This window comes from Poecilia mexicana, unplaced genomic scaffold, assembly GCF_051168715.1.
Source record: "Poecilia mexicana isolate PSO_F unplaced genomic scaffold, ASM5116871v1 scaffold_21, whole genome shotgun sequence".
Classification (NCBI taxonomy): domain Eukaryota; kingdom Metazoa; phylum Chordata; class Actinopteri; order Cyprinodontiformes; family Poeciliidae; genus Poecilia; species Poecilia mexicana.
The window spans coordinates 17,550,085-17,575,346 of NW_028263390.1; the positions used below are offsets into that span (position 1 = coordinate 17,550,085).

Genomic DNA, 25,262 nt, shown 5'->3' on the forward strand with positions numbered 1-25,262 from the left:
AAAAGAATTATTACTTAACTTGTGCAATCAGCTAACTGACGCTCAAAAGCAACACCTATGAGAACAATAAGACATTAACGTTTGAAAGGTTTGCTTGATGTAACGCTTCAGTGAGGGTGTGAGATAACAGGAATCACTGACTCATATCTCGCAGACGGATCAGTTTTATGAGGATATTAACGTTTTTCTATTGTTCTAATCAAGTCTTAAGTCTTGACAGTGGAATGGACTCTTGGGCCTCAGTTATTCCATAATGACATGACTGATAATAACTGATATATTTTCTCTAAGCTTCATTTGGAGGAGTGTTAATGACAGTTAGTCATTAACATCTCTAACAGGTTTTAACTCGAACTACAACTTTACAGAGGAAAATAATCCAGTTCCAAGCTCAGCCAGAGTCTAACCATCAAACATGTGTGTTCAATTTGGAACATTGCTGAGTGTCATGTTGCAATGCAGAAGTTAAATGGGGGTGAATGAACAGCGTATAAAGCTTTACTGGAGTGCATAAAATGACCCATTTGTTTTCTGTTTGTCCAGCAAAGAATATAGTCTGAACTCAATTGCTCCGATGTCTCAATGTTTTCCCCGCATTTAATTTGCATCCAAATATAGCTGCGCGAGGCAAGTAAGATGTATTATTAGTATATCAGAGAAAGTCAAATGTGATTCATACAATAGAAAATGGGGTGAGGATGGTCTTATCTTAAGTGTTTGGAAGCTGCCCGCAAGTTGCTTCACTTCCCTTTATTCTTTGCAGCGTTTCCAGTTAGGTAATGCCTCCCGTTTATTTCAGGGTTTGCTTCAGTTCCTGTTAGCTGACATTGAGAGCGGGTGGAGTAAATGCGCGTCGGTGGACGGTTGCAGTCTGTTGTAACAGCCTCAGTACATGTGACTCAACTGCTTTTGTCTCTTTTATTGTTATAGTTCTTTACCGACGATTTCCACGAGAACTGGACATAAGGAGAAATTATGTATATGTCCCTGTTTTCGATTTTTGTGGTTGCGGCTCTCTTTCACTCCTGCTGCGACTCTTTCAAAGGTAGGAAAAACTTTTTTTTTTTATTTTATTTATTTATTTTGCGTGTTTTAGTTAAAAATAAACGTTTAAAACACAAATCATTAAAAAAAAATTGATGACAAGTCGTTTGACAGATTTGGGGGGAAACCCGTTTGTGTGTGTGGTTTTTCTTTATTGGTTTCATGTTCACTCCGCGTTTCTGATAAATAAAGATGCATTCTTTCATTCCTTTCGTATCTCTATCTATCTATCTATCTATCTATCTATCTATCTATCTATCTATCTATCTATCTATCTATCTATCTATCTATCTATCTATCTATCTATCTATCTATCTATCTATCTATCTATCTATCTATCTATCTATCTCATATTCAAATATCAAATATCAGTTTCCTTTTGTGTGCTGGCGTTTTTACAAAGAAATGTCTACCAGCTGCATCTCATTCTAAGCTTTCTGCCAGTATTCATGCTCCTTCACGTTTTATGTTTTTTTTTTTTAATATGATTTCATAGCTGCAATACTCATAATCTGAAGTGGAGTGAAAATCTTGATCACCTGTAGTTTAGAAATACTTTTTCAAAGGAAAATCTCAAAAGGTGATACATACTGAGTCAGTGTCTTCTTGGCAAAACTGCTGTGAAGCTTTTTGGGGGTTTGCGTCTCCAAGCTGTGCTTGTCTCTTAACAACAGCGCTTTTACATATTATTTTGTAAGCTAACTCTGCTTTAAGATTTCCACAACATCTCTGATCTGTCTGATTCTTTGAGGCCAGGACACTTTCTAGAAGCTTGAATATTAATATAAGGGCTGCAGGGGATTTGCTCATGGAACTGCAACAAAGTTGAGTCACTTGAACTGGAAATCAGGTGACTTCAGTTTGAATTTGCAATTAATTTTATTCAGATGCATCAGATTAATAGGGGGTAAATCCACACTACATTTTTATATTTGTGTTTATTTCACAAGGATTGGCTGCCTTTTGTTGTTTGTTTTTTTTTTCATGTGAAATCCCAATAAGATACATTGAAGCCTGGTTATAACATGACAAATATTTAAACTTTCTAGAGGCTTGAATATTAATATAGGGGCTGCAGGGGATTTGCTCATGGAGCTGCAACAGACAAAGTTGAGTCACTTGAACTGGAAATGATCCACGCAAACTCTTAGTTTCCAAAAACTAATGAAGCTGCTTTTTCCATTGCTATTGGCAGCTGACCAGGAGTAAACACAAAGGTCAGAAAAGTAGGAAAAGAAACTTCACACACAGTGGAGTTTTATTTGCCACCGCTCATATTATTGTTTTCTGTCGTAGAATCTAGCAGATTTCTATTGTGATGTAAATCCCCTGAGGGTGAGTCTGTATCGTTTCCCAGAAGCCAGGAGCAAAGCTCCGTCTTAGGAACTCAAATGAAAGTGAAAGGCAGAGTCACATTTAAAATAGTCTGTCTTAGTGTCACGCAAATCTGAGTGCAAAGAAGGTGAACAAATAAATCAAATTATGAGCTTAGTTACACTAATTACTTAGAGAATTATTCGTTTTTGTAAAAGTATAAGCTTAGTTACAGTGCCTACTTAGAGAAATTTTAGTTTTTATTGTTAATTTTTGCAATTATTACCAATAATGTATTTGACTTGGGAGGCTTTGGTATTGACCCAGAATTAGGAATTGGTGTTTAATGTTTAATTAGTATTTCATATGTTGTTGATGTAACACAGTGATTTGCAAAAGTCTTCCCATCAGTTGGGCTTGCTCACGTTTTTTCCTGTTACCACTGTAAACATTAATGTATTTTGCTCTGATTTAGACCAACAATTTTCGAAAAAAAGGAGACTAATTAAATCCAGGGTGAGATAAACAAAATATAATATTCAAAGGAAAGTCAAGAAATTATTCAAAACCTTCTTCAAAAACACAGTGAGACATAAGGCTGGGTGCTTAGTGCAAACAACTAAAGAGTTAATGGGAATCATGACAATGAGTGAACTTTTCCTTCCATTTTTATTTCCTGCAGGCCCTCATGTGATCTGTGACGTTTCCCCTAAAGATCTGTACGTAGAACAGAACTCCAGTGTTGAGATAGTGTGCCAAACGTCCTGTTCAAATAACGGCAAAGTCTTCTGGACCCTGAACGGAAAACACATCAGTGAAAGCCTGTCAAAAACCATAAACGCAACACACACTGTCTTGTCACTGAGAAACTTCACTCAATCAAGCGCAGCTGTGCAGTGTCACAGCTCTTATGGGAATCAGCTCTTAGGAGGCGTCACTATAAGGACATATTGTAAAAAAAAAATCTTCTATATTTTATTGATTAGTATTGCTTGTCATTCCTGCCATGACATTACAGTCTTTACGTGTTTTTTTTCTTTGCAGCAAAGCCTAAAAATATCACATGTGTCTTGCATTATGATGTAAATAAGCCCAACGGCGTGCCTAAGCTCTTCACATGTTCATGGGAGCATCATGTGGATTCATCACAAACAACAAACTACACCATTCTTAAGTACGTTAAGCACGTTTTCATTTAGCCAATTAAATGCTGTTAAATTATTAGTTTTAATACATATTTTTTTCTTTCTGTAGCAATTCCTCGGTGGAAATCTGCAAGTCGCAAGTAGTGAACTGCACACACAATTCTACACGTTTGGCAGATGATATACTTGATTATATGTACTTTTTTAACCCATACACAATTAAAGTCAGAGCAAAAACTCAATACTGGGAGACGGACTCTGACCCCTACGTGTTTGATCCACGTAGCATAAGTAAGTAACATCAATTAAAAGTTTCACAAATATGCATCTGTTTATCCTAATGATTTTCTGTGTCGTGATGATTACTACATGTTTCCTCAGCGAAAATTAATCCTCCAAAGAATTTGAAGATAACTCCCTCGTCGGAGAATCTGTCGGTAAAGTGGGACCCGGATGAACCCCGTTGTCAAGTCAAATACTACAAGGTAGGAAGAACACAATTGTGTGTGTGTGTGCGTGTGTGTGTGTGGGGGTGTGTGTGTGTGTGTGTGTGTGTGCGCGCGCGTTTGTTTGTAATACCTTGTGGGGACGATTTTCCTGACATATACTACGTTGTGGGGACCAATCGCTCCTCGTGGGGCCCGGAGCCTGGTCCCCACGAGGGGAAACCCTGTTTTTGGGTCAGGGGTCAGATTTAGGTCTAAGGTATGAATTGAGTTTTGGTTAGGGTTAGGGTTAGGTATGTGATGGGTAGGGTTAGGAAAAGGGTAAAGGTAAGATTTAGGCTGTAGAAATGAATGGAAGTCAATGGAAAGTCCCCACAAAGATAGCAACACAAACGTGTGTGTGTGTGTGTGTGTGTGTGTGTGTGTGGGGTGTGTGTGTGTGTGTGTGTGTGTGTGTGTGTGTGTGTGTGTGTGTGTGTGTGTGTGCAGGGACAATAGGAAAGCAAACATGAACTCTTCAAAATGGTGATATGAAAAGCATAGCTAGAAGATTTCATAACACCAGAAAGACCGACTGATTTCAATGAAAAAATTGAAATCTACTTAGTGATTAGCACTGTAAATCGGTAGGTAGAATTTGGTTTTGGCTCTTGTTGATGTATTAACTAAAAATCTGAATTAGGTAATGCAGTTATTTGTGGCCAAATAATAAAATAAATGGTCTTCATAAAGTAATAAGACCATTGAATAGTTTCTTGGGTGCCAAATGAAGCAAACAAAACCTTGAAAACAAAGCTCTTAGAGTTAGTCATATATGAAGCTACTCATTTGTTACCTGCACAGAGCATTTTAGGTAAATTATTAATATTTGTTCATTTCTACTTTACAGATCTTACGACATTGTGGTTAAAGGGAGGTTGAAATAAATTAGCTCAGCTGGTGTTGGTAATATGCGGATGTGTCCCCATTATGGGGGCAAAGTGTTGAAAAATGCAATAGAAGAAGTTGAAGATGTGTTGACACAATGGATTTATTTGATGCGAACGTGTTCATGCTGGTGATAAATGTTTTAATTTATTTGAAGCATCACAAAAGATTCATGAAACCTTGTTGAACTGCAGGGTAATTTGGTTAACTGGGACTACTTTTCCCACATTAAAAGCTAGAACCTACATGCTAGGTCCTGTTTCCGACTTGCAGCGAGCAGAAGCCATCTGCTGCACGTACAGCAGGGTTGTCCGCATATATAATTGATTATGCAAATCTACATTTTGGAAACTCGTGGCTGGGTTTGGTTTTGAACATGTTTTTCTAAAGCACCATTTTTTTTTCTCATTTAGACATTTTCTGTCTTGTTTGTTTCAGACATCAGAGCCTGACAAAGCCCCAGAGGTAAAAAAAGAAAAAGAACACTTTGTCTTTTTATGGTATCTGTGATAATTCATGACTATTTCCTTACAGAAATATTTATTTTAGTTGTATGTACAATAGTTAAAAAATATCGTATACCCCTGGTAGTATTTTTTTTTCCTGCTTGTTGCTTTTTTGTCATACTCATGTCATCAAACACATTTTGTAATCAAAGACAGATAACCTTACATAACATCATTTTCAATCTACTGCTTTGTATTCTACGACTTACAGATGCAAAGTAACAAAAATAACCTTTAACATACATATTCATCAATGCTTTCTTAGCTTTCACAGCATTTATTTCCTAAAACTGCTGACAAGCAATAACAAGCTAAATGGATAGACTACAAACTAACCAAATAACTAAAGTGTTGATCAATAAATTTTTAACATTGCTTACAGCTATGAGCTTCTAAGATTTAGCATTTTTTGTAGCCGTTTTTTCTCACCAAACGATATAATTTCTTCTTCTGCTGTAGGTTTTGTGGACAAATCCATCAGATTTCAGCATTTCAGTATTCACTATTGAGGAAGTGGAATCCTGCATTAACTACAACGTTTCAGTCCGATGTGCCTCTGAAAGGGGACTTTGGAGCGAGTGGAGCCCGGAGAAGACTGCTTTCACCAAACTGAGCAGTAAGAGCAATATTTAAATAAATTAGGCAAGTTAAGAACATCAGGAAAAAAACATGAAAGAATTTTAGCAACAGATTCAAACCCGAGTTCATGTCCAGTTCTGAAACCAGATGCAAAAGCTGATTTGTTTGTGAAGTAACTTCATCAAGCAAACAGTGTCTGTGTCTCTGTGGCCACGGTGCAATGAGGCATTATTTATGTAAATTACAAGTGGAACAAATAACTGCTAAAGTCCACATTTTTTGGGATATTTGTGGATTGTGCAGAGACAATATGATCTGGTAAACGTTCTTGTAAAAGTGGAATAAAAAGAGAGAGAGAAAAAATACATATCTGTTGGCTTTACAAAAATCATTCCCCCTCACACTTGTGCCCGAAATACGTGCAGATTACAGTCTGCTTTGTGAATCCTGGGCAGAATTAAAGCAAAATAATGAAAGCGAAAAAGGAGAAGGTTGCAATGTTTTGTAAATTCCCGCCTCAGTATCTAGAAGTGCAAAGTCGGTGGAGAGACGTACTCCATAAAACATGCAGCTGTAATTGCAGCAATGGATGTGTACAAAGGATACATTTTCTTTCACTTCACAATTATGCACAACTATTTCATAGTTGACCTACTGTGTGGTGTGGTTAAAAAAAAGGGTGTGCTAACGTCAGGATGACACTGTACATAAATCATTCATGTCTTTTTTTTCCAAACCGTCTTTAAAGTGTTCATGTAATTAGTCAAACTCAAGTCACAGGATCAGACTTGACTGCAGAGATTTGTCACTTGACTTTTAAATCTTGCCAAATTTCACATTCATTCTTAATGCTGACGAAGCCGCAAACTTGTTGAATGTTAACAGATTTGGTTCTACCCACATAGTTTAGCCACAGATGTTGAGGTTAAACGCTTTTAAGGATGTGTTTGCATTCCACGTTTTCATTCTGCAACCACTTCTTGGAAAGCCATGGCTTTACAGTTGATTCAAGGCATGATTGCAGTTTCTTTACAGCTGTCGCTATGACAACGAGGTGGTTTTGGACTTAGTTCAAGGTGTGAACGTCGGCTTTCTCTTTTCTTGGCTCGAGATGAAAATAATCCAGCATAAATTTTGCATTTGCCCGTCTTTTGAAGCGTGATTAATTTCAAACTTATACGAACCGTTTTTAGGGAGCCGCATCAGGATGGGACTTTGGAGAAAGGTGGCTGAACCGGGAAAAAACGGACAGAGAAAAGTTTATCTCATGTGGAAGGTACAGAAAGGAGGAAAAATGTTTTGAGAATATTTGTTGGAAGTGGATCATTGTCTAACATTTCATGCTTCTTTCTAAATCAGGGCATTCCTTCAACATGTAGAGAGGCATTCCTAGTCAAACAGGTTGCATACAACGACAACACAACCACAGGAAATTACACCTATACTTCATGTGGCAACTTATCTTGTGATGTCGATGTGGACCACCGTTCACACAGATTATATCTCACCGTTTCCGACAGCGGCGCACTGCTCGACTCGGTTTATGTTCCAGCCGTTGGAGACGGTGAGTTTTTACTGCTACATGTAGACATTTAAACAACAACAAGATTTTTATCCTGTCTCTTGACTAGTTGGTTGTTTCTCTCTTCATATCATCAGCGGGCCTTCCTGAAGTTTGGAGCATCAAAACAACAAAACATAGAATGAGAGGCGTTATTCAGGTCAGCTGGAACGTGTCAGAGAAACCCGTCAGTAGTTACATAATTGATTGGACACATGATGGACGTCGGTACTTCTGGAAGGAGACCACATTCACTAATGCAACTCTGTTTGGTAGGTTAGAGTGTGTGTTAAGGACAAAGTGCGTGAGCGATCCATCCTCACACACTTTGAGGATGGATCAAAGTGTGTGAGGACTTTAGCCATTAAATCAGTTAATGGCGTATCTATTATTGACTCAGTGGAGAATATAATGGACTCATTAATGGGATTTCATATTAAAGGCTGTTATGTAATGCATTTCCATGGAAGATTTGATCAATTTTGATGGGCTTATTGAGAAGATTGACTTCTGATATTCATGAGATGATGTTTTTACAAGAAAATCTAGTCTCTTCCTGCATGACTCATATTATAAGCCATTTGTTTTCGTTGCACTGATAAGATGCATGTATGTATTATGCTGTAATTTTATTTTATTTTGTTTCACTTTTTTGAAACTCATTTTTCCAGCTTTACTTGGTCATCGAATGTACCTTACAGGTGTTGCGACATTTTCTTGTCGTTTCAGTTCCAATTTATATGTATATTTTTTGTCTATTTCTGCAGGCCTGTTGCACAGAACACCATACAATATTACAGTAACGCCTCTTTTCAATAACATCTCGGGGCACAGCATCCACGCAGAGCCGTTCTGCTCCAGTATGGGAGGTAAAAGTCAAATTAATTTTTCATTAGCACAAAATATACATACATATGTGATTGGTACCACTAAGAAGTTTGCATACACTCATCACCAGAATTAATGTTAAGTTGGGTCTTCACTGAGAGATTCAAGATGTAATAATTACTCAAAATGAAACCCCAGTCACTGAAAAAATATTTACTGTGGACTTTTTAAATGCATCCAAGCTCAAGTATTTACATACCCCCTGCGCCACCGAAGCGTCTCTGTGCAAGTTGCAGAGGAATCACATTGCTTTTGTGGTTATTGACAATTTTGAAAATGTTATTCCTGCAGTTCCAGAGGACATTGATGTCACAGTTGAGGAAGTTGACGATAAAAGTGCCTTTGTGAAGTGGGACATAAAGTCACAGAACCCATGCAATGATGTTGATACTTACACAATCTTTTATGAAGCACAGGGACTCCAGCACAGTAAGTTGCCCCCAATGTTTTTACATCTTTTTTAAAGACAACACTCATGACCCTAACAGAACGGTTTTCTTCTAGATGTTTCTGTGAGTGGTAGTGAAGATGGAGTTTGGTTGAAGGACCTGAAGCCAAACACCCACTACAATGTCTGGGTTGAGGCCACAGGCGACAACGAGACTAATATGAGCAGCAAGGTGCATTTCATAACAAATAAATATGGTGAGTATTATTTAAGAAGCGATTCAATGAAAAGAATCGCTTCTTTTCATTTTGACTAAAAGACTGTTACTTGAATTGCTTCTTTGTAACAGAAGAACAAGCGACAGGTTCTACGCTCATAATCACAGTTCAGAATTAATTTCTCGCCCTCACATGTAAAGAATCGCAACAAAAACAGAAGAAAGCTTCAGCATCCACATTATTAACCCATAACATGATCATAAAGGAGCGATCTAAATGATTACATTTGCATTAAAGAGTTGAAAAATCTGGGCAAAACGTTGTCAGGCTGAGATTAATCACCTGAAGGTGTGTGTTATTTTCCCCTCAAGATGACTCTTGAAGGAGTTTGGCAGCTGGTCGTGTTTTTCTTGGCTTCACTCGCTGAATTCCTTCCTGAAAGCCTGGAAGGGAAAAGATTTTCCTGTTTTTGCTTGTCAAGGCGAACTAGACACCTGTAGCTGTTGCTACATTTTACTATCATTCTTTAAATTCACTCATTTCACTTGATGCATCACATTTTATTGAGAGGTGTAGATGATTATTTTAATCTAAATTTAGCTCCCTTTTATCAGAGGAAACCGTTCCTACATTTCTTGCACCGCTTTGTTTATATTTCATCCATTTCAAGTTTCTCAATGCTCTATGATATATATATATATATATATATATATATATATATATATATATATATATATATATATATATATATATATATATATATATATATAAAGTTGGCATAAAAGTTTAATTATTAGAAAGATAGAACAGTTTTATACTTTAGCTTGTACAATTAACTTGCACATATCAAATTTAGCAAAGCATAACTATAAATTGCAGAACATTCTTAAAGACACAGTGACATATTTTTCACTACCAAGTGTACACTATATTGTTTTTTATTGCGGGATTTCACAAAACACAATTTGCATCAAACAGAAAAATCAAGCCAGCTCTGCTTTATGTGTACTTGGGTCAATACCATAGCGAGAAATACAATGGCTGAAGTGATGAGCTAAAATCACTAAAATATTTTTACTTGTAAAAATATTTTTACAAGTAAAAATATTTTAATAGAAATGTGAAAAATCATGCAAATAGAGATAAAAATTGACATATCAACATAAAAGAACTATAATCAGTTACTGTATGCCTAATGTGAGATCACCAGTGTCATGTATGGCAGGAACCTTATTTTGAGGACACAGATTTTGTCAGGAACAATTAACGTTTTATTAATAAATAGCAAACAAATAGAAAAAAAAACACAAAAACTAATGGAATTATGGACGTTTAGGTTGTAAACTATATTTAAATCTTTACCTTCACCTTGTCATTCTACTCCAAACCAATTAAATTCAAAGCAACCCATCACAATCTGCGTCAATTAAATATCATGAGTCTTGAATGTGCTCAAACCGAAAAAATATTTGTTTGGTTTGGAAAACCAAACAAATATTTTACTTTATTTTTTTATATTTTATTTTATACTGCTTTCATAAAAAACTGGATTGTTAATTTTGTTTTTAGTGAAAGTGAAAGCAAATTTTTGGGTGGTTTTTAACTTCTAAAACAAATTTTTTACTGTTATTGTGTATTAGAGTCTTTTTTTGGAGGCTAAGTTTCCACTAAGTTTCTCTTAGTGGACGTGCTGTGAAGTTACGACCACCGAATATGGCAATAATTTCCAGTGAAAATGATTTATTTTTCTTGAAGCCATGACAAATTTTAACGTAATACATGTCTGTTGTAATCTACAGATCCCAGGCTTATTAAAGCTCTAAGCATCTGTGGAGGCATTCTTGTCGTTCTTGTGCTGTCTATTGGGTTGACCTGTGCCGTTCAGTAAGTTTCACTCCTTGATTTTTCCTGGTCATTTCCATTTCTGGTTATTCATCTGGAAAACAAAAATGTAATGATTGTTAATTTGATTTTTAGGTGGAAGAAATTTAATGACAAGCCTGTGCCAAATCCTCGTCTCAGTTCTGTGGCGAAGTGGCTGACGCAGAGTCATGCAAAGGTAATTTTAATATAAATTATGATGAAGTGGAATGGCATGCATGCAAATTAACGTCAGTGAAGTCATAAAACATCTTCTGCTAAGTTTTTTGTGGTCGTGTATTGAGTTACTTTATTGAGTTCATGGTGCAGTCAGTGACTCATCTAGCATTGTATCCAGTGTGAGTGACCACATAAATGTGACCACTCATACTAGATATATTGCTCCCTAAGTTAGAATGCCAATTAGATCTTTACTGTTGGTTTTGCAAAACATTTGTACTTTTCCCAAACAAGATGTCATCCATCATCCTACACCAAGTAAACATATTGTTAATTAAAAAAAACTTCCCAAACATTGTCCAATATTTCCAGGGTCGTAGCAAATGCAGGCTTCAAACTACGGTCGCTTAAATTTCAAGCCTGTAAATGTCGTAACTGATCAAAGAGTATGAGGCTGTAAATTCAGAGTTTGTCATCCAGCCAAGAAAATCTGGATAAAAAGTTCCTGTTTTCTCCGTTAGGACAAGATTGCTAGTAAAAAACAAATGGGTGCTTGTAAAACTCAACCAAATTAATAGGTGTAAAGCTGAAACCTGTCTTTAAACCTCAAACTGACAGAGTGGTGACAACTCAATCAGAAGGCGCCTCTCCTGGAAGTGAGTCATTTTGTGATTTGGTTAAAGTAGAGCTTAATGTACCTTCCTATCATTAGATGTATTTTTAAATGCTTTTTGCCAGAGTGATAAAGTGTGATTCACAGCAACAGGCACTGATTTCATGTTTAAAACTAGTGTAGAAAATAGACAGATTTGACCAAACTTGGCTAAAATTTGAGCTGATCCAGGATTCGGTTTCCATGTTAAACATGACATTTCTGTGACAAAGCCAACGTGTCTGGATGCATTTTCAGGAAACGGTTTGTTCTCGTTAAAAAGAACATGACCGCAATGTAGATTAGATTGAGGCTTATTCCTGCATGTAAACCAACCACAGGGTTTGCACACAGGCCTCAGTGTAAAATGACGCAATTCTGTAGATAAAAAGTTGGCCAAAATTTCTGAGTAATTAGTCACGCTCTATGTGTCTTAAAAACACATAACAGATTATACCATGAGAAAATATCACATTTACACCAGTACTTAAAGTTGGAACTAGTCATTTACATATACTGTAAAAAATACTAACATTATGTGAGACTAGACTATTCATTAGGTTTACTAAAATTATTTCTATATGCTAAATCCCAAAAGTAATAAGCAAGAAATGAATTATAGAGATTTTTCCTTTTTTCTGCTTTAAGTCAGAAGTTTACATGCATTTCTTTACATTTTCAGAAAATAGCTTTTCAGACTTAATAGCTCAGATGATTTTCGGTATGCTTCCTCTAGCTTTTGCACAATAACGTGCTGGAAATTTTAGCACATTCCTCTTCACAGAAGTGGAGGAACTGAAATAAATTTGTAGGCCATTTTTCTTGGATACACCTCAGCTCTGTCCACAAACGTTCTATGGGACTAAGATGAAGACTTTGTTGTACTCATTTAAAACCAGCTGATGTTTTGAAATGTTGCGTTTGTGCTTCCACATCCTGTTGTTTCCCTGCGATGTGATTGCTTTAGTAGAAGTGCAATGCTCCCTCCTGCAGCGAAACACCCACACTGTGTCACGTAACTGCTGCTGTCCTTCATTGTTGGGTTGATGTTCTTAGTTTTGTAAGCTTCCTCCTTTTTCTCTTCAAATGTAACATCTGTCAGGATGACTAATTGTACCAGATTTGGTTTCATCAGACCACAGGACATGTTTCCAAAATAATCAAGATCTTTTCCCTGAGTCCATATGCAAGTCTGACTTTTCATATGACTGAATTGCTTCTTCTTTGCTGAGTGGCATTCAGCCTATGTGGATGAGTGTCTTCAAAAGATGTTTTGTTCTGATTTTTTTTTTCCAATTTCCCACAATGTCACACAAGGAAATAGTGTTTGAGCTGTTGCCTTAAAACCATCCCGAGGTGTTTCTTGAATAAAATCAAAACGAGAATAACATTTCCATGTGGGTTTTCTTAAACTTCTGACGTCGAACAAATGATAAAAATTCTCTCACGTTACGTTAGTTCTGAGAAAATAGAAATTATTTTGGTAATCCTATCTGACGTAAAACAAGAAACGTTGGTCAAATGTGATGTCAGACACCCCTCAGATTTCATTCAATGGGTGTAAATATCTGGCTTCAACTGTGAACATTATTTGCAGATTTTGGTTGTTCTAACTTGCCTCATGACGCAAGTTATGTTTGAATAATATTGAGGCTTTGTGACAAAAGCTGCACTTCCTCTGACCGCATGTTTTTCAGTGTACAAACTCATCTATAATGTAACTTAATACTCTGGTCACAAAACCTTTCAGCCCTGAAAAAGTATTTGTTAGAAACTTTAAAACATGGACCCATAATTGTCATTATGGGTCCAAGCAAGGGAATTAAATGGGAGGCTATTTACAACAGAATCAGCTGCCAGGATATTCTATTTCTCTTTTGTGTATACTATTTTATCATCTCTGGCAAAGTCAAAGCATAAATATATCATTTTTGCAAACTGCTTTAATTTCTGAAGTGGGCCTTAAGAAATCCCAGCTGTGGATTTGGAAGCCAAAGTGGGAATCACTCTGAACATCTCCAAACTCTTCCTCCTTTTCAGTTTCAGCTACAAAACTGAAAACTATTTTTTTAGAAGTTCATCTACTGTCCATTTGTAATAATTTGGTTGAAGCAGTTGCATAGATACCTCCGGGCTCCACCATTTAGCTCTTCATAATTCAGGAACTACCCCTTTCTTAAGGTTTGCTACTGAGTTTTGCTGACTTGCATGAACATCTTCCAGTTGAAAAAAAAACAGCAGAAAGCATCTCATTGTTCATAACTAACGATGAGACTACCACAGTAAACTTCAGGAGGGTAGACGTGCCCTTTCTGGGTGCTTGGTGCAAAGTTGAAGTCTGAACAGTAGTCAAGTTTAATCTTCGTGACAACAACTGATGTTACCTTCCCCCATACTTTGTATGTCTGTTTCAGGTGGAGGGGTTCTTCCAGCCAACCACAGATCAAATTGAAAACCAAGTTGTCACGGGAAAAACTCAAAGAAACCGAGGGGCGCCACTCACTCCAGTCCGTAATGGTAACGACTGCGACACATCGTTTAGTTCTCTACAAGAGAATGAACCGGAAGAGAGGTTCTCCGAAACCTCAGAGACACAGCTCCTGTCTTCTCCAGAAGGATCAATGGTGTTTTCCTCCTCACAGAGCAGCCCATATCGCAGTCAGGACACTGCGGAGCCTCTGTTGGAAAAGCCATCCAAGAGTGACTTGGGCAAAAAACAAGAAAAGACTCCAATGAAGAGTTTATACATAAGCTTGAACATGTTTGAACAAAGTGATGTTAGGTGAGCGCTGTGGCAACAAAACACAAGGTGAAGTCAAGATGAGTCACTCAGTACAGAAGTTCAGTGACAACATGCGAAAAGATTGTTGCCTACAGTGAAACAGCATGAGTTGAAAACATATGGCCTGTTTTTCTTTACAGCATGGCGACCTGTCTGTTTTTAAGGGTTTTTCTCAAGACGCCTTCATTACATCCTTCTTGCAACTGCTTTATGGTCTCAAAGCAAATCTACAACAAGAACGTGTTTGTAGAATGAAGTTCTCAGAACATGTTTCGTAGGCTGTTTACTGTACCGACAAACTATGTGTCATAGACTGTATTATTAAAGAACACAGCATGTTGATTGCATGATATAACAGAATACAGATTCTAAAAAATGCAAACGCCTCTTTTAAAATGCTAGGCTTGTCATTAAAAACAACATTCCAAGTAAATTTATCCTTTATAGTTCAAGTGCAAACTGTTGCTCCTATAGCCTAGTTACAGACGTGTTTATACCTTTGGACAAAAACTTTAATGTACCTTTTGATTCAACATTAGCATTCTGTCCTGTTTTAATTGGAGTTTCTACTCTATAATATTTGACATTCTGCCTGGCAAAGGATCCCCAAATCTATAAGATTGAAAGGCTCTTTTTAGGTTTTCATGAAAACCATCTTTTCTTCGGTGTTGATCCACATGGCTTCACTATGACGTTGAAAAATGTAACTCCACTGTGTTTTCTGGGAGAAAGGACCTCTGTGTCTTGTGGCCATTGCTCACTCCCTAGTTCAGATATGTGGACACAGAAGATTGCTGTTACATAGAACACAACTGGTCTCCGTTTGAAATTCCTGCAGTTTCTTCAGTGTTGCTGTGCAGGTTGCCTGACCAGTTTCTTTTCATGAATTTTGGAGATATGTCCAAGTCCAATGCCATTGTTGTCGCCTGTTTTCCTCACATTATTTGGGACTACCATCACTTCAATTGGACTTTATTTCGGGTTAATGAGATTCACCATATTTAATGACAGATGTGATTTCAACAAAGGTGTGTTGGTTTACCAGTGAAAACAATTATGTAACAGGTAATGGCAGCTTTTTCTGAATATTTTATAATAAAAATAATGATTAAACATGTATTCTATAAGATATTATATGTCAAAAAAATGTTTTGAAATGATTTGTTAAAGTCATGTTTTTTACAGAAACCTGAACTCATGGCAGGGGTTTTGTACACTTTGTGTTGTTTTCTAATTGTTTCCACAGAAATAAGCTTGTACAGTTATGTTTCTTTTATCACTGTGTAATAGAGCATGTGAATGTCAAAGTGGTTTTGATCTGTATATAAAGTATGAACAATAAAGAAGATGTAAAAACAACGATAATCATGAATGGGACAAAGTAAAACAAACAAACAAAAAACTATCATAGATGTGTTTTTGCTAACAGCAAACTTCAGTTCTCCTTTTGTTTGTAATAATCTGTGATAGTTAGACGGAGATTCCAACAATCATTTTCTGCAGTTATTTCCAAAAACAGCAAGCAGGCAATACTGGTAGAGACATGATGGAAGTCTTTGTCTGCGTTCCACTGTGGTATGCGTTGCTAGGTTTCTGTCTTCATAAACTTCAAAACAAACACAAACTATGAATCTGCATTCCTACTGTTAATATTGATTTACTGTGATTTTGTTGCTCTGTATATTATGGTGTGATGTAAACAGCTTTTATTACTTCTTCTGGAGGATTAAATGTTTATGAAAACAAACATTTAATCGTGTTCAAGTTTTTTGTCACTTGAACACGTGAAAAAAAATGCATGAGTATCTACTTCTGTTATTAAAATTAGACATGAAAGAAATTATGGAAAACTTACTTCAAAACTTAGACTTTATCCAGTAACATATTCTTAATGGATTCATTTCTTAAAGTACATAGTTACACATGTCCATTCATTGAACCAAGGATCTGTTTTCTGCAAGTCAACAGTGCCACTCCGCTGCCTGCAAAACCATATTAATTTATTAGTTTAATTTCACCTTTCCTGTGCTGCATGCATTATGATGTAATAAAAAAGTACCACTGACATTCGATTGGGTAAGCTGTACACCGAGTTCAAGCTATTCTCCACCAATGTATGGCAAAATCATTCTCTTTTTTAAAATCCAAATTAGTATTTGTTGCAACTTTCTTATATTGTTTGCATAACATGTTTTAAAAGAGCATTTCCTCTTTTAATCATACTCAATTTCATCCTTATTCTGTTGTTTTTAATATTATTGACTATGAATTGGTTTTAGCTGTGTTGTCATTTACTAATAAATTTTTTAATCTCACGTTCAGTTTAGATTAATAAATTTTATTGCCATTGGACAACAAAATTGTTTCCATGTCAGCCGCTGCGTGCAGTTAAATAAAATCTTAACATGTTTTTATAAAAATAAATGAATTTAACAATATAGTGTATTAATTATTGAATGTAACGAAAAATTCCACATGAAGTCACAAGCTTTAGCTTTAGTGCGCGACTGTGCTTCATGTCATTCTGAAATGTATCAATAGGTGGCAGCATTACAGCCTATCTGTCTTGAATCTCAGATATTACTAAGAAGAAGGAGCTTGGCTCCGTAATTTAGCACAAGCTAACCCAGTGAAGTAATGCTTGCCTTTTTCTTACCATGTGGATTTAAAAAGAAAGAAAACACCTTGGAAAGAGAGAAGTAATTTTCGGGTGGTGCACTGCATTGACTCTTCACAGCCCATGTTGTGTTTAAATTCGTTCCCGCCCGTCGGAATGCTGCCCGGGCTTAAACTTGTTGGCTGATCCCTTTGAATTAGCAGCTACTGGGCCTTGAAGCCGCGGTGCTCGAGTGTAGTCTTAATCCGGGATCAGAGGTCTGTGACCGACGGATACTTATTTAAGGTTTTGCAGATTTTTACAAGTCTGTTCTTAACATGTCGCACACTGGACCCCCTCCCCGATGGCGTAACTGTCCCAGGAGAGGGCAGCCTCTGGCAGGTAAATAACATATATTACATACATATGGGCTATTTTTTTTTTTAAATGTTATCTTCTGCAAGCTATGTAAACTGAATTAACTTGTTTGCCCAAATAACATGTGGATAGTGCTAGATTCGCTGCGTTCTCTAAAAATGAAGTTGAAGTTAATTTAGAAAAACTAGCTGTCTCAGTTTGTTGTTGTTTATCTTAGAAGGCTTACATGAATGTGAGTGAACAGTGCTATCCAAGTGAAAGAGCTATATTTGGTAAATAAACCAGTGATAGATTTTTTACCGCCGAGTTCCATAGCTCACTTACAAAATTACATAAACTTGATATGTTTTAAATTTGCATTTGGATTTTGTTGTTTTTTTGTATACCTAGTGAATTTTTCGGATTTATTCAATGAAGTCTGGCGTGACGCTTCTCACATGCCACCTTTAAGGGCGTGCAGATTAAATACGCATGTAGTGGCTTTCAGTGGTGCTTTTAAACCAAATTGGTATTCATGGGCAATATTTTTCAATTGGGAACAAGTTGCTTTAAACATTTTGTTTCCGTCTACAAGCGTCCTAGTATCACGTGTCAAAACAAACCGAGGCTATGCACGGTGCACGATGGACAGAGCTGTTCTTGTACGAAGTGCCAGAAACTCCTCTGCCTATAATTGCAGCTATTAACACACAAATTCAGTTAGCGTTTATTACACAGGTGCACACAAGTGCATTTCCCTGAAACGTTTCACTACACAGCTTTCAATTTTCAGTTTCTGCTATTTATCTCAGGTGTGCAATCCTGGGGATTTTGCAATGAGCAGCATTAGCCCAGAAGGTTTTTGATATAATGTCTCTCAAAATCTTAATTTCACCCTGTGGTCAGAATAATCTGGCTTTTAGGGTTAGAAGCAATGGATTGCAGTTAATCCAATTAATAATCAATGGTTAATTGTTAATTTAATGATATGACAGTGGTAATAGGGATGTTTTGTGGTAGAATATCCATCTACTCCACCACTCCATCTGGAGAAAGCAAATCTAAGTAAAAAAACCCAACAAAAAACCAAAACCTTGTATTTCTTCACAACCTGAGAATGAAGATGAGAAAAAATAATAAAAATATTCTACCCATCTTTATGACTTTATACGTTCATAAAGATGTTTTGTATTTACAATTACATTGTGATAAAATCTGGAGTTCTAAAAAGAATAATACATAAGAACCCTGAACTAAAAAGAATAAATATTTAATATCTGAACAGATTACTCTAAAACACCAAAGTAAAACAACAAAAAAAAACACCATCAGAAGCAGATGGTTATCTATTAGAAGCAAAAAGAAAAAGCAGTTAAAATACCCCAACACAAGTCACAGCAAAGACAATTAAGATATGAGGAAGAAAGAACATTAAAGTGTTGAGATAATCTACTTAAGCTGAGCTAAAATAAATCAGTATAGTAGCTCAAGATAGCACCTTAATTAAAAATATTTGACAAAAAAGTGACTTTACTGAATTAACATTTATTGGTAATGGTTTAATGACTCTTTTTTTCTTCCTAGGTAAATTCCTGCCTATGAAAACGATGTTGGGCCCTAGGTATGATGACCAAGTCGCAGAGGAGAACAGATTTCATCCGAGCATGTTGTCCAACTATTTAAAAAGTCTCAAAGTAAGGAAATTACTAAAGACAAAAGCACTGATATTGAGAAGGAAACCCATTGCTTCACTGTGTCTCTGTCTTTTCCTCAGGTGAAAATGGGTTTGCTCGTAGATTTGACGAACACTACTCGCTTTTATGACCGCAACGATATTGAGAAAGAAGGAATTAAGTATCTGAAGCTCCAGTGCAAAGGGTATGAGCAGATTTCACTGTAAATCTAAACAGCTGAAAGTGTTGGTGTTGTGTCTGTGTTTAATGTGCTGGAGTTTGTTGTTCTGTGCGTTCAAAGCCACGGGGAATGCCCTTCTAAAGAGACAACTGCAGTGTTCATCAGGCTCTGTGAGGACTTCATAGAGAAGAATCCCACAGAACTGATCGGTAAGCCATCTCTGGCGATTCATTCTCTTGGTTATTTTCCTGTCATCTTTCCAGTAGAGAACGTTACACAGTTCAAAGGCAATGCTAGCATAAACTGAGAAAATAGAAATCATTTTGTTGATTCTAACTGACCTGAAAGAAAAGAGTTTGTTTTGATTTAACTTTGGGCAAGTAGAAAAAAATAGCTGCACATCCATTATAAAGAAATGCATTTTATTTGGTGTTTTGATTTTTGCTGTGATTGTTATAATTGTTATTACATTGTAATGTTTTCAAGAATTATTTCCCAGTTAAGGGAAAATATTTACAACCTTCATTCAAAGCCTCTCAGTTTAGTTTTTAGTGTGGCAGCTTGTACTGTAATTATATAGTTTCACATATTTTAACAGTTTTGTGTCAGTGTTACTTCATTTTTATTTATTTTGTTTATTTTGCATTCCTAAGCATCTTCAGTAGTTTGATTCTGGGGAAAACTCTTATTGCAATATCCTGCAGTTTACAGTACATTTAATAAAGTTTACAAAAACTTAATCTAGACTTTGTTTTAGCATATTTGTAGACATTATATTATTCATGTTCAAGAAGGTAATTGAAGTTCATTTGAAAATTAAAGATATGGCTTAAGGGCTGCAGTGGATGTTAGATTATGGAGAAGATGCAGTGTTATTTTGAAGCACTACCATTTGTTTACAGCAGAGGGCAGCATTACTATACAATATGATCCTTTTAATGTTTTTCATATGTTTTACTGGCATATTTGTTCACACACATCAATCAGGCTCTTATTGGGGTCTGTTCTGTCTGTAGAGCCACGCAGAATAAGCCACCCCGATGAAGTTTTTCATTGTTAGTGGTAAAGAGAGTGGGTGAATTTTACACACACTCCCAAAACAGTTTGCTGTCTGTGGAAGTCAGTATTATATTAATTTGTAATAAAGCGTAGGAGTTATCATTAGAACAGAAACAGCCCTCCTGGTGAACATTGTGTAGGTGATTGTGGGTGAAGGAGCATCAGTTGGTGTCTAAATTATTTTTTCTTTCCAACTGAAAATGTCAGTGTGTGGGCTGTTATTGTATTGCTTTATGACTTTTGTTTTATGTAGTGCCTTCTTAGATCCTTTAATTTTTTTTATCGTTTACTATATTTGCTTATTTCATTTTTATTTTAGTAAAACAATTAGTGTCTGAATAAGTAATTAACAAAAGGAATCATTTAGTTCAGAAATAATTCTTGCCATGTCTGCGAAGACATGCAGTTTCACACTATTGGCAGCAGGGGGCTCTCTTACACCTCGACTTTCTCTTCATTGACTTTTTGCCTACAAATTCAGCCTTGCCTTGTAAATCGAGTAGCCTGAGCACTAAAGCAGAGTGTCTGATCGTCATCTCAACAACATCCTGTCTTTAGCTGGTAATCAGGGTTGGCTTTCTCTGCAGAACACATGTCCAATTGAAACAGCTGGGTTGATAAAGGCCAGTCAGACCTCCTAACGGGAACAACTTCTAGTCCAGACAACTTTCATTTTATTTAATTTCAAAGCTTTTGTACACCTCGCTAAGGGAAAAAGAACTAGTTTCTTAAATTTGGTGCATGTGGGGGGATAAATGTCTCTGCTTTTGTTTGTTTTTTTGTTTTTAAGCATTTTCTGTTCATGCCTTATTTCCCTAAATGTTTCACACATCTTTGAGTCTCCTGTGTTTGTTCAGCCGCTGGTTTGAGGCAGATTCTTGATGTAGGTATAAAGTCAGAAAGCCCTCTTAGACAATTCACTCCAGTTCTCAAAACATGGACTCATCTCAGAGAGGTTGACACGAACAACCTCTCTGTTGTTCGTGTCTCTGTTTTTCGTGTCTCTGTTTTTTTTTTTTTTTTTTTTTGCTTTATTCTTTATCAAGACTCTAAAGATAAATAACGACTTCTAACCATGATGCTTTGCAAGGTGTACTTCTCTGATTGCATAGAAGTTTGCATCTTCCGCACATTTAATTTGCTGTTTTTTTCAAACATCTTTCTGTCTCCTGAAGGAGTGCACTGCACGCATGGCTTCAATCGGACAGGCTTTCTGATATGTGCGTACCTGGTGGAGAAGATGGACTGGAGGTAAGAGCTGACGCCGTGATCGCTCAGATGTCTGAGTGCAGGATTACAGAAGGACCCAGGACCCCGAGCGTGCGCCCGTACACCTGTGAGCTGCTCGCAGTCGTCTCGCTTGATAACTCAGACTATCCAGCAGAGTCTCTCCAGTGGATTGCATCATTACTTCAGTTTCATCCTCCCAGCAATTTCAGTCTTTCTTCAGCTTGCCTTTTGTGCTATTTTCTTTTCTTTTTTTTTCTTTTTTTTTGTCTCTGAGAGGTTACAGAATGTGTGATGCCACATGAGTGCACTCTGTCAGTACCAATCAACACAGAGCATAGCAAAGGCCGGGCCAGGTAGCGGCGACCGGGCCCTTTTTTTCAGAGATGGAAATGGTTTCCAGAAGCCAAGCAGGACGGCCGGGGGTTGGGGGTGCTTCTCTGCTCTGAGATGGAGAATCTCTGGAGATGTGGGGGCTGAATTAAACCCTCCCACCTCCCACTGTTTCCTGTGAAATGAATATTCTCAGGCCGTTTTCAGCTGTCATCCACTGTTAACGTGTTGAAAGATAATTCTCCTCTGAAACTGTCAACAGTGGTCCATATTTATTTATTTATCTGTTATTTTTGGATTGTTGCTGGAAATAGAAATGGAATTTTCATTAATGTGCGATTAGGCCTACAATAACAGTTTATCTATGATGAAGTGAATGCCAAGTCATTTTTTCTTTTTGTTTATATCCACGGTTTAAGATGAGAGTGCAACTCCTGACTTTAAAACATAAAACACAGAGCTTGTTCCGAGTGAAATTTTAATTTTGGAGGTTTCTGCTGTTAATCAATATCTTATACCCTAAGGAGCTCAAAGTGGAGGAAAAATAGCCTCTTCAGGCTGTAAAAGCTAAATTAGAATCTGTCATAATAATTGCAGGATTTGGCCCAGTTACACCAGATGTTGCACAAAGCCATGTTGGAAGGCATCCCTTTAGGCTGTTTGTTAAAGGGCAAGCAGGTAAAAAATAAAAATGACTTGACAGGTGACTGGATTAGCCACGTCTCCTATTATAAATTAGAGCAGATGGTAGGTTAAAGTCTTGATAAAGCCATGAAGCCATTGAGAAAAGCCTTCTGTTCTACTTTTAGATACCAGATTTCTGTCCTTGAAGTATTTTTTTTTTTTACATTTTGTCGTGTACAGAAATAATTTTCAAAGTATTTTTGTGAGATTTTATGTTGATAACCAACATAAAAAGACAAATATTTGGTAAACAAGAGAAAAAAATGATTCATAGTTTTACGTGAAAATCTGAAATGCATGGCATGCTTTACTATTCAGCCTGTCAAAAATGAATAGAGAATGACACAACTGTGAACCTACAAAGAAATGGTCACCCAATCAAACTGACAGACCAGGCAAAGTGAAACTTAATCAAACCTTCTGCCGTCCTCTGTTGGGGTAGCAACATCAGATAGGGCTGTAACGATTCCTCGAATGATTCAAGTACCTCGATTATTAAAATTCCTTGAGGAAAATTAATCTGCCTCGAAACTTTGTTAAATTATGTTTTATTATTTAGCGCGTGTGTTCCGCCCGGATCATCATTTGTGGTGGGCAGCACTCTCACTTCCGGAGAGGAAGGATTGTGAATATATGCAATCTTGGTATATTCAGAATGATGTTAGAATGGCCCAGTCAAAGTCCAGATCAAAATTCAACTGAGAAACTGTGGTAAGACTTAGACAGTGAAGAGAAAATTTGAGTATATATTTGAAAAAAAAAAAAATATATATATACACACACACACACACATACATACACACACACACACATATAATGGTGAACCAACCGGACATTGTGGTGGTGGATAAAGAACAGAGGAAAGCCGTTGTGGTGGATGTAGCAATACCAAGTGACCACAACATCAGGAAAAAGGAGGAACTGGAGAAATACCAGGGCCTCAGAGAGGAACTGGAGAAGGCCTGGAAGGTGAAGACCACAGTGGTGCCTGTGGTCATCGGGGCCCTCGGGGCAGTCACCCCCAAACTGGAGCAGTGGCTCAAACAGATGCCAGGAACAACATCAGACATCTCAGTCCAGAAATGTGCAGTTCTAGGCACAGCCAAGATACTGCGCAGAACCCTCAAGCTCCCAGGCCTCTGGTAGAGGACCCGAGCTCAGAGGATGAAAAGAGAGAGACCACCCGCGGAGGGTGAGAAGGGGATTATATATATAAAACGAAGCAAAACAAACCAGAGTATTCCAACTATGGTCTACATTATGCTGGTCTATTATGTAAACTTCCAAAGCAATGCATTGTGGGTTTAGGCTGATGAGCTGTGAAGAGGTGAAGAACAATGAATGGTTTTAGAATTGAGGCCACAGCAGCACCACCTGAAGGTCCTTCTGTTTCACTATGTAACCCAAACTGCTCCAAAATAAATGTGTTGGAGCCTAAATCCATGAATTTTAAAATGAATACAATTTCCTTTGTGTTTATACTGACAATAAGAGCCGTGTTGTAGCCTTAAGCTGCTAAAATGTATAAATCAGTCCTCTGCTGCAGCCTTAAAAAACTGTAACTAAATTTGAATACACTTCAACCTTTTGCAAAATGATTATGATGCTTTGATCAAATCCAGTCATCATCTGTAATATAGGAATTATTGATTAAACATCACTTTGAAAACTTAACATCACTGCACTGGTGATATAAAGTTTTTATTTACTTTCCTGCCTGGGGTGAGTTTTTACCAAACACAAACCCTCCCATCTGTTTTTTTTCTTTTCTTTTCTTATCAGCATCGAGGCAGCTGTGGCTGCTTTCGCCCAGGCTCGGGCTCCTGGGATCTATAAGGGAGACTACCTCAAAGAGCTTTTCTGTCGCTATGGTGAGGAAGAGGACACGCCCCCAGCCCCCGCTCTGCCCGAGTGGTGCTTCGACGACGACGACGGCGATGTGGACGACGACGGCAACGCGGTGGGCCAGGAGTCGGGCCCCAGCTCCTCGGGGTCGGCGGCGCCGGGCAAGAGGAAGAAGGAGAAACTAAAACTGGTCAGAGGCTCCAGACTGGCTGATGTGTTGTGATGCTGGATTATAAAAATAGTCCCATATATATAAATTAACCACATGTGATAAACAAATACTAATTATAATCTTAGATTTACTGCTACAGTGAGACGCTACTTCAAAAATAACGGAGAATAACGCGTATTTTTTTTAACTTTTTATTGCACCCAGACTGAAAACCCGAGCCGAGGCGAACCTAATAGGCGAGAATATGATCCACCAGACAGATCTGGAGAGCAGAGCAGCAGCTCTTAGAGCCGTTACTGCAGCACTCGGCTGTCGTTAAGGAGTACCGTCTCTCGGTTGAGAGGCCCACCTCGTCAGTTAGACCAGTCTGTGGCCGTCTGGCTGTTAGGAGAAAAATATGTGCAGAGCCCGAGAGCATTTGTGGAAACACTTGACTTCAATGTTTAATGGTAACTAGGGTAACTGGGTGGTTTTAAGACAGTTTTTTTGTCCCTTCTGATCCTGCTAAAGTCCTCTAATCTTTTCATAATTACTCTAAAAGTATAATTTCACCCATTAGCCCCACATGCTTCTTTTTATGGATTTTGTTTAAAATGAATTTATTTCTTGTTTCTTGTGGCCACCCAGAATCCACTTGTGCTGCTC

At 37.3% G+C, this 25,262-nt stretch overlaps 2 protein-coding genes across 4 annotated transcripts in view; both read left to right on the forward strand.

The window, feature by feature from the left end:
- Positions 1–814: 814 nt before the first annotated feature.
- On the forward strand, positions 815–16,237 carry LOC106911259 (interleukin-6 receptor subunit beta-like). Of its 3 annotated transcripts, XM_088001758.1 has the most exons (17): positions 815–1,045; positions 3,041–3,310; positions 3,403–3,532; positions 3,613–3,794; positions 3,885–3,988; positions 5,315–5,341; positions 5,842–5,998; positions 7,155–7,237; positions 7,321–7,525; positions 7,621–7,794; positions 8,290–8,391; positions 8,702–8,839; positions 8,915–9,055; positions 10,816–10,900; positions 10,994–11,075; positions 14,123–14,225; positions 14,351–16,237. In XM_088001758.1, exons 1-17 carry the CDS (start codon positions 976–978, stop codon positions 14,410–14,412), a joined length of 2,115 nt encoding a protein of 704 aa, XP_087857884.1. In that variant the 5' UTR covers positions 815–975; the 3' UTR covers positions 14,413–16,237. The 3 variants fall into 3 exon arrangements, with proteins under 3 accessions (XP_087857884.1, XP_014833537.2, XP_014833538.2); XM_014978051.2 differs by having other exon boundaries at positions 14,123–16,237; XM_014978052.2 differs by lacking the exon at positions 3,041–3,310 and having other exon boundaries at positions 816–1,045; positions 14,123–16,237.
- An 823-nt stretch (positions 16,238–17,060) lies between these two features.
- rngtt (RNA guanylyltransferase and 5'-phosphatase) overlaps positions 17,061–25,262 on the forward strand; it is a 104,517-nt gene continuing 96,315 nt past the window's right edge. Inside the window, exons 1-6 of the mRNA XM_014978035.2 lie at positions 17,061–17,488; positions 19,028–19,137; positions 19,218–19,321; positions 19,418–19,506; positions 21,532–21,607; positions 24,383–24,635. Of these exons, the coding sequence (XP_014833521.1) occupies positions 17,425–17,488; positions 19,028–19,137; positions 19,218–19,321; positions 19,418–19,506; positions 21,532–21,607; positions 24,383–24,635 (696 nt within the window). The 5' untranslated portion in view covers positions 17,061–17,424. The remainder of the gene's footprint in view (positions 17,489–19,027; positions 19,138–19,217; positions 19,322–19,417; positions 19,507–21,531; positions 21,608–24,382; positions 24,636–25,262) is intronic.

Bases quoted from the DNA above. Each gene is read 5' to 3' on its own strand.
- LOC106911259 (XM_014978051.2), top strand. From the start codon at position 976: ATGTATATGTCCCTGTTTTCGATTTTTGTGGTTGCGGCTCTCTTTCAC. The intron at 3,311-3,402 runs GTAAAAAAAAAA...TTTTCTTTGCAG, and splicing joins CGTCACTATAAGGACATATT to CAAAGCCTAAAAATATCACA. The intron at 9,056-10,815 runs GTGAGTATTATT...TGTAATCTACAG, and splicing joins TTTCATAACAAATAAATATG to ATCCCAGGCTTATTAAAGCT.